This window comes from Physeter macrocephalus, chromosome 2 (genome assembly GCF_002837175.3).
Source record: "Physeter macrocephalus isolate SW-GA chromosome 2, ASM283717v5, whole genome shotgun sequence".
Lineage (NCBI taxonomy): Eukaryota > Metazoa > Chordata > Mammalia > Artiodactyla > Physeteridae > Physeter > Physeter macrocephalus.
Genome location: NC_041215.1, coordinates 124,752,132 through 124,760,528, shown reverse-complemented (window position 1 = coordinate 124,760,528; position 8,397 = coordinate 124,752,132). Strand labels below are relative to the sequence as shown.

At 43.3% G+C, this 8,397-nt stretch overlaps 1 protein-coding gene across 4 annotated transcripts in view; it reads left to right on the top strand.

Annotated features, from left to right (window-relative positions):
- Positions 1-8,397, top strand: part of WDFY1 (WD repeat and FYVE domain containing 1) — a 52,655-nt gene that overhangs the window by 11,565 nt on the left and 32,693 nt on the right. For all 4 annotated transcript variants that reach the window (XM_007108335.4, XM_055090224.1, XM_055090223.1 and 1 more), the window contains exon 2: positions 5,184-5,251. In XM_007108335.4, coding sequence (XP_007108397.1) covers positions 5,184-5,251 — 68 coding nt within the window. The remainder of the gene's footprint in view (positions 1-5,183; positions 5,252-8,397) is intronic.

Here is an 8,397-nt window from a genome sequence, read left to right as displayed (position 1 = left end):
AAAAAAAAAAAAAAAAAAAAAAAAAAAAAAAAAAAAATTTCTTGAGGCTCCATTGCAAAGCCTGGAATTCCCAAATCAGTTTATTGTTGTCGTTCTTATTAGGCAGGAAACGTCTTTCTCACTATATGGAGCAAAAGTCTTGCCAAAGAAGTAGCTCTGGTGTTCAATGCTGACAGCACATCATAAGAGCCCTGGAAATGGCATGTTATTAGCGTTCTCAGTTGGTCCTTTGCTTAGCCCTGCCCGGCAATACATTTTAAACACATTTCAGTCTGAAATATTTAAAATAAAGAAATACAATCCAACTTTGACCTTTCATTTATTTAGAAAATAAATAGATGATGATCCACCATGCTGAACAACGAGACAAATAAGATGATGGTTTGATGTCCATACAGTGGGGCTATAGCCTTACAGAGAGACTTCCTCTCATGTCTCCATGGAAAACACTGCAGCCCTACATGAGTTCATGCTTCTCAAAGTAGGAGGGCAAAGGAGACTGATGGTGCAGCCCTCCCCGGGGACAGCAGGAGCTGGGGAAGACTGACAAGCACTTGTAGTAATGTAGGCTCTGAAAGAAATGACACATTTCCTTTCTAAGTACCTTTTGGGAAAATATCAGACTATTGTTTTTAAAACCACTTAAAAATAGATCCTGGCAAAGATGAACATGTTTCTAAGGTTCTGGTTTTAAGGAAAGGCTTTTTGTCCAGATTGACGCAGTCTTGGAACATCAAACAAGGTCCCTCTACTAGAAAAATGGGTAGAATAAGCAGCAAGCAAAACATAGAATGGGTTTAGGTGAGTGGGTGTAGGTTGTCAAAATAGTGAAGGAGAAGTTAAGCTGTTTTACTTCAGTCAGAGAGGGCCTTAGACATTCATCTAGGCAGAAAATATTGTGGTTTTTGGAAAAATAAAGCCATCTGATCCTGACACTTTGGTGATTATATCGTTCATTAATATCATCCTAGAGTTCTTAATAGTTTGCTCCTGTAAAATGTTACTAAACTGTTGTATTGTGACTAGTAGATTTTGTTTCCAGTTTTCCGAATAGTAAATTTTTTTAGTCTGTGGAATTTGTTGATTTTTAAAAATAAACAGCCCAACTTAAGCCTGTTTTTATAACCATTTTTTTAAACCAATGAGGCAGGTTCTGACTACAATACAAAACAAATTTCTATATTACTTAGTAGAAACTATAACACCTTTGTTTAATATGGTAGTTTCTCGAGAGTGCTGGAGTATTAGGAGTTAAATTTGATATCGTTTTGATTTTTATCTCAGAGGTGGGAGATTTTAATGTGTCCCCCAAGGAAGGGAAAGAGTTTGGCTTGAAAAGAGAAGGAAGGGAATTCCAGAGAGAAAGTGCGAGTACAGAGGTAGAGCCAACTATCAAGGTCAGCTGCCTGATTTGGCACCTGATTCCCAAGCAAGGATGGCCTTCTCTCAGCCTGGATATGATAAATAATTTCCAAACGAAACACCCCAAGAGGTAATTTGTCTTGCCAATTTCCTAGTGTGTCAGCTGGGTGCAGACCAAATGGTAGTAACTGATGTTTGTCCTCCAAAGGAAATAATACTTAACATTTCAAAGATGCTGGGGTCTAGGTAGGTCCCATTTTGACCTTGGACTAAGCTGCATGAAGTTAAAATTTGACTTTTCCAGGTTAGATGATTGGATGGAAGAGACAACCTTTAAGGTTTCCTGCTCGCAGTGACTTCTGTGCTGTCTGAAATCACTCTTCTTTCAAGAGGACACAAGGAAAAAGCATGTGCCACTGAGGCCTCCATTGAGCTACCAATGCATTCATGACCCACAACTTTTGGGGTTGATTTGGGGGCTTTTAGACTACATCAGCATTCTGGTCTTTAGACCCTTAAAAAACCAGACAGATAGGTTTAATCCCTTTGAGTGAATGAAGGCACTGTACGGTGCTCTCATCTTCAAGTGCCTTGGCCTTTGCTGTCCTGTCTTTGCCAGTGGAGTAGAATCCTTGAACAGATTTAATGCTTAGAGGTGAGTTGGCCTTTAACTTCTTATAACTCCTGTTTCATCCCCTATGCTGAACATAAGTAATGAAATGTATCCATAAACATTCTGTACTAAGTAACATAAAATATAGTCAACAGAATGTAATATTGTGTTAGCAGTTCAGGCCTAAGGATCATCATTATAAGCTTCTATTGATTAATTTAGGTGAGGGAGATCATGCTGCAATGGTACCCGTCCTGCGGGTGCTGCCCAGATGAACTACTGCCTAGAGAGAAAAGTCCTTGGTGCAGTGGTGAGGGAGGAGCGATGAGGGCATAACCTGAGCTCAGCATATTTGGGGCATCTGAGGTTGACAGCTTGCTGGGATGCCGGGTCTGGGAATCATAATTATGTCAGTTGCACCCCTGATTTGAGACAACAGTTGGTGGGCTCTGAACACAGGAGCAGTGGGAGGCGTGGTTCCTTGGGAGACGTAGCCAGTAGTCGACGTGCCCGAGGTGGACCAGACGGATGAGCCCACCATGTAACCTGAGAGGAGGCTGCACTGTGCATGAGTGATGAGGGCTGGACGGTGGTGGGCATGCTGAGAACAGAGACAAGGGCCAGTGTCCCAGGTAGGCATTGCTGCTTACTTCTTAAAAAAACAAGCAAAAACCTGCAACACCATTATCACACCTAAAGAAATAAGCAGTATTTTTTTAAAAAATAAATTTATTTATTTATTTATGGCTGCGTTGGGTCCTCGTTGTTGGGTCTTAGTTGCTGCACGCGGGCTTTCTCTAGTTGCGGCGAGCAGGGGCTACTCTTCTTTGTGGAGCACGGGCTCTAGGCGCTCAGGCTTCAGTAGTTGCGGCGCATGGGCTCAGTAGTTGTGGCGCACGGGCTTAGTTGCTCCGCAGCATGTGGGATCTTCCTGGACCAGGGCTTGAACCTGTGTCACCTGCATTAGCAGGCGGAGTCTTAAGCAGTGCGCCACCAGGGAAATCCCCATTAAGTATTTTTCATAGCTTCATTTAAATGGTTTCAAACTGGAAAGATCTGTTCCATGAAAAAGTCTTAACCTCTGAGGTTTGTGGAAGAAGAAAGCTAAATAATCATGAACAGTAACCAAGAACCCACAAACAATAACAGTGGTTTAAAACGTTACCTCAAAGAGTGTCACATTTTGATTTAAGATGTCGAACTACGAACAGTAAAAAGTATAGGTCTGTTCACAGATGCTTTAGTCTGATCTTTCTCTCTCTTTCCCTTTTAATTTTGGATGTGAACTTGAACTTTCTAGAACTTCCTATCACAATACAGGTACTCCTGAAGGAGTCTGCCTGATGGCCTTGCCTTGTGAACTTGGTCCCGTAAGATCTTGTTTAATGGTGCTCGAACGAAGAGACAGTGTCCGAGAGTCTTCATGGTGTCCCACGCAGACACAGTGTATGAGTACCTGTTTGATTGCAAATGGCAAGAATTACTCAGATTCGCTGAAGCCGCTGAGGGTGTTTATGGTGAGGATGCCGGGGCGTCTGCCTCACGGAACCCAAGTCTGAGAAACAGCGGCCTCAGGGGTAGCTGGCATGGGCGGCGCTCTCCACCTGGACTGTCTCCGGCTGGCTCCTGCTTCTCTTTTCGGTCGGCTTCATTCTTTCCCTTTTATTAACGTGCAAAATCCTCCAGTCCAGACTGCAAAATGTGTGACCAGAGACGGTCATTTCAACTACTGGAGATGTACTGATCTATTTCTGTCTCTCCTGGTTTCTGATTTCCCAGGGAAGGAACTGGCTGAGCCTGTTTCTGGTCTGGCCAGTTGTGATCAGAGGTGGGATGCAGAGAAAAATTCTGAGTGATTCAACTTGGCCAGAGGTTCCATCGTGACCAGTTAGCAGTGGCTGGAAGATGGGTCGTGTTTTACACATGGCTGTTCCTACACTAAGGCCTATATGGCCAGTTCACATTTAAAATAGCATGATTCCCGCTGTGCTGCTAGGTCATCTTATTTATTTGGATGAATGAAAGTCAACATCTAGTCTTTATTTTCTTTTATTTAGCTCTAATCATTTACAGTAATCTGTAAGATCTTAAGTACAGCTGGGCAGGTTCTGAAACATGCATACACCCACGTCACCTACTCCCCAGAGCCTTACCATGGCCCTAGAAGGTTCCCTCATATCCCTTCACTGCATTCAGGCCTCACCCCCCAGAAGCAACCACTATTCTGATTTTTATCCTCATAGACCTGTCTTACTTGTCTTGAACTTCAAGCAGAATGGAAACACAGTGTCAACATTTAGCCTTACTGTATTTTAGTTCAGGGCTGCCACCATTAATTCAGTGCTGGCTGTGGGCCAGAATCTGTGTTGCTGTTAGAAATACAAGAGTGTGACAGAGCTGACAATAAGGGACACCGAGACAGTTAGGAGTCATTGCGAAGGCAGAGCACAGCTGTGCCGGAAAAGGCACCGAGTGTCCTACTCTGAAGAGGAAGAGGCCCAGAGCTTCCTGGAGGTTCCATGAGTGCTGGAGAAATAGTCCATATTGTTCTTCTGAGGTGATAAGCCAAAATATTAAACCTTGGCTGTTTTGGTCGTGTGTCATTTTCCTGCCTGTGTCCAGGATTTCCTCATCTCTCTGTGTGCGTTCTGGTGAAAGGAGAGGCTCAGAGACGGGTGTGGAAGGATTTCCTCCCGGGGCCGAGACGACTGGGAATTATCTGTGAACGAGCAGTGGCGTGGGCTCTGCTTTGTACGCACGTCTCTCCCAGCCCTCCAGAAACATTTTCTTTTCATTTACATCTACGACTCTCATTTGGCTGAGACAGCCAAGCGACCAAGTTTGCAGTTTGTTGCCAAGAGAAGTAGTTAATAGTTCTCAGCTTTCTTTGTATGTCATTATATAATGAACATTTTCCATATTATTAAAGTTATTTAGAATCCTGACTCCTAGTTACTGCATAACTTACCATGTATGGACATACTGTAGGTAACTATATAATATGTGTGTGTGTATATATACATATATGCTAGTATAAAGTATACCATAATACTCTGCGTGTGTATTTGTCTAATTTTTCCAGTTGATTAATGTTGTTATAAGGTCAATGGGAAACAATATTGAAAATAAAATAAAAAGTTTGCCTGGAGCGGTGAAGAAGGTAAAATTACTAAAGACTCCTCGTTGTTTTCTTTGCTTTTCTCCACAGAACTATCCGAGTATGGCTGAAAAGAGACAGCGGTCAGTACTGGCCCAGCATTTACCACACAATGGCCTGTGAGTAGCTGTCTTTGAGGATTTAAATTTCAAAATTCCTGGTTAAAAAAAATGCTGCTAGATTTCAAAGTGAGCTTCTCAGTTGCCTAGTACCTCTGATAGGCTACGTTAAACCACAGGAAAACTCCCTTTCTCTTGCAAATGAAGCTGGGTCTACCTGCTTAACTGAAGCGGACTTGAACAGAACTGGAAAAAATAAAAGGAAGAGGGAAGCCTCCCACCTCCTCCATTTTCCTTTTGCCAACGTATATTAGTAGTAACTTTCTTCTTAGTAATAGCTGATATTGACACTAAAACAGGGCTCTGAACACTCCTCTGCCTTCTTAACTGGCCTTTTGCCCAACTTTTTCATAAACTCTGGGTACTGTTGAGAGATTTGGTCCAAGGCACAATGCATTCTAAATGGAGATTTTTCTCAGTAGTCAAATATGTTCTAAAAATAAACCCTGACGATAAAGCTTTTGCATAGAGATTTTAGAACAGCCCTGAGATGTAGTGATATAAAATTACATTTAAATCCAGCCCTTCCTGCAGCTCTAAGCAGCTTTGCATCCTTCTTTCCCACCTCTCCATCCTTTCTTGAAAAAAGTGCCTGGATACCACCCAGGTCCAAGCTGGGGTTGAGCCCTGCCACCCCCAGTGGCCACACGGAAGGCGTCCGTCGCTGCTTATTTCCTGGTGGTTTTGGTCCTTAATGAGGGGTTTTCCTCAGTTAAGGTTTCAATAATCAGAGGATCCCCTAGGAAAAGACAGAAGGCTCTGGAGCAGGCTTGACGGTTTGCTAGTGACGACTGTTACGAAGTTCTCCAAAGAAGAGTGTTTACTAGTTCCAGACGCTGTGGACACTGTTCATAGCTCCCTTAAGAGTTATTCCAGGGGCTGTGGAGTTTCTTACAAACACAGAGCTGCCAGTTATTCGGCACATTCCTTACATCAGCTTGTGTCATGCTTCTAAGCACCTCCTTTCTTGGCTAGCGTTTTCTCATTTGCACATTTATCGCAGGGTCCGTGCAGGGTTTAGATCCTATAAGACAAATAATTATTTCCACAAATCATTAGTAGTTTATCAGGATTTTCATTTGTTCTGCCTTCTACTGACAGCTGGGGCAAGCTGGTTATCTTCTCTATCTTAATAACCAATGAAAATGAAGTGGACTTTTTGGAATACTGGTATAAAGCTAACGATTATAAAAGGAACCATAAAACTTTACCATATGCAGTGTGTTAAGACTACGTGAAACCCTAATCGTGATTTATTTACTGTGCCAGGCAGAAGTACCCTCCCATCCTGTGTCCGTGTGTGTCTGTGGATTTGTCACCTTGGCTACTCAGTGTGAAATAGGAAGCGGCTGATGTCTTGTGAATGTGCCTATGGAGCCCGTTTGATAAATGTCCTTTGGGATTTTGAGGGAGCAGGGCAGACGTAGGTGGGATACTCTGGGCCTCTGAGCCTATCCTTTACCCAACTGAAAAATGAAAGGCTTCTCTTAGACAGATAACTCCTTACTTCCAGTGACCCAGTGATAGATCTGATGGCCGGGAATAGCAACAGCCTGGGGACCTGCTACCTGTGCTGGGGGGTGTTTTGCCGTCTTTGTGGACAGTCCTGCTAATGCTCTTGCTGTTATCCCTCCCTCCTCTCCATTACCCCGCACTTCATAATCTGGCCACAGCTCAATCTCCTGAGACCTCAACCTTGGAGTTCATGCTCTTAAGAACAGAGAGAGACTGAGATAGATTTTTGTCCAGTGTTTAGTTCAGTGACTCCTTGGCTTGTATTTCCCCCAAATATTTAGTTCACTTTGTAATTGATTTCTCTCCCAGGGCACCAGAACCTAGCAGTAGCAGTGCACACTCTTCCTTGGCTTTTGGGTCTTGGGCACATGGCTTTGCTTTCTCTGTTGCCATCCCTTGCTATCTTGGCCTAACTGTACCCTCCAGAAGTAGCTTCCAGCGCTGTGGCTGGAAAGACTAGTAAAAACACATCTCTGCTGTGGGTGACTGACCCCTTCATGTTTGTATCTACATGTATGCAGCCTGTTGCTTCCAGATGCCTCTTTATCACCTCCATCTGGAACAATGTCTACTGATGAAATTGCAAGAACACTGCCAGAAGAAAACAGAATGAATGAATTTTGAGAAATAACTGCTTGTCCGTTTTATTTTAAAATTAAATTTGAAGTATGAGAAGAAAAGTGCCCTGTTGGTTTTAAAAACTGTCTGCAGATTACCCAGTTGAGGACGTTTTAGTGGTCATCCACCAGTTTGTTTCCTGTGACCTAACAGAGGTGATCAGTAAGCAGACCTTAGAATGTTGCTGTACGTGGACCAATTATGATTCAGAACATTACCTCACATAACAAAAAATAACTTTCAGGATCTGCTTTAGCTGAAGAAAAATGTAACTCTTAGTTTCTATATCTACTATGTGCCTCATGCATTTCTGTTTTTTGGTACTATTTTATGAAATCATCACAACAGCTATATAAGGTAGATGATATTTTCACCATTTAGTAGACAAGGAAACTGAGGCCAGAGGTTGGAATTCCAGTTCATGCCCATCTGACTCCAAAACTGTGCTGCTACTGCAGTATGGGGTGGGTCCACAAACTTCTTCTGCAAAGGGCCAGACATAAATAATTAGGCTTTATGGGCCAAACAGTCTCTGTGGCAACTTCTCAACTCTGCCATCGTAATGGGAAAGCAGCCATAAGGAATACATAAACGAAAGAGCCTGACTATACTCCAGAAAACCCTTTGTTTACAAAACTAAAGTTTTAAGCATATGATTTTGGACTGCAATGGTGCCTTTTTAAAAGGTCACTGACTTGAAAGATGGTTTGTGTTTTACTTGTTTATAAAACTATGCGAACACTCGCATTAAAAAAAAATTATAGTTTATCTCAGTAGAAGCTTCCCTTCTAGGAAAAAAGCCAGGACATTTTTAGATATAAAGCAAACTAGAGGGCTTCCCTGGTGGCGCAGTGGTTGCGAGTCCGCCTGCCGATGCAGGGGACGCGGGTTCGTGCCCCGGTCCGGGAGGATCCCACATGCCGCGGAGCGGCTGGGCCCGTGAGCCGTGGCCGCTGAGCCTGCGCGTCCGGAGCCTGTGCTCCGAACGGGAGAGGCCACAGCAGTGAGAGGCC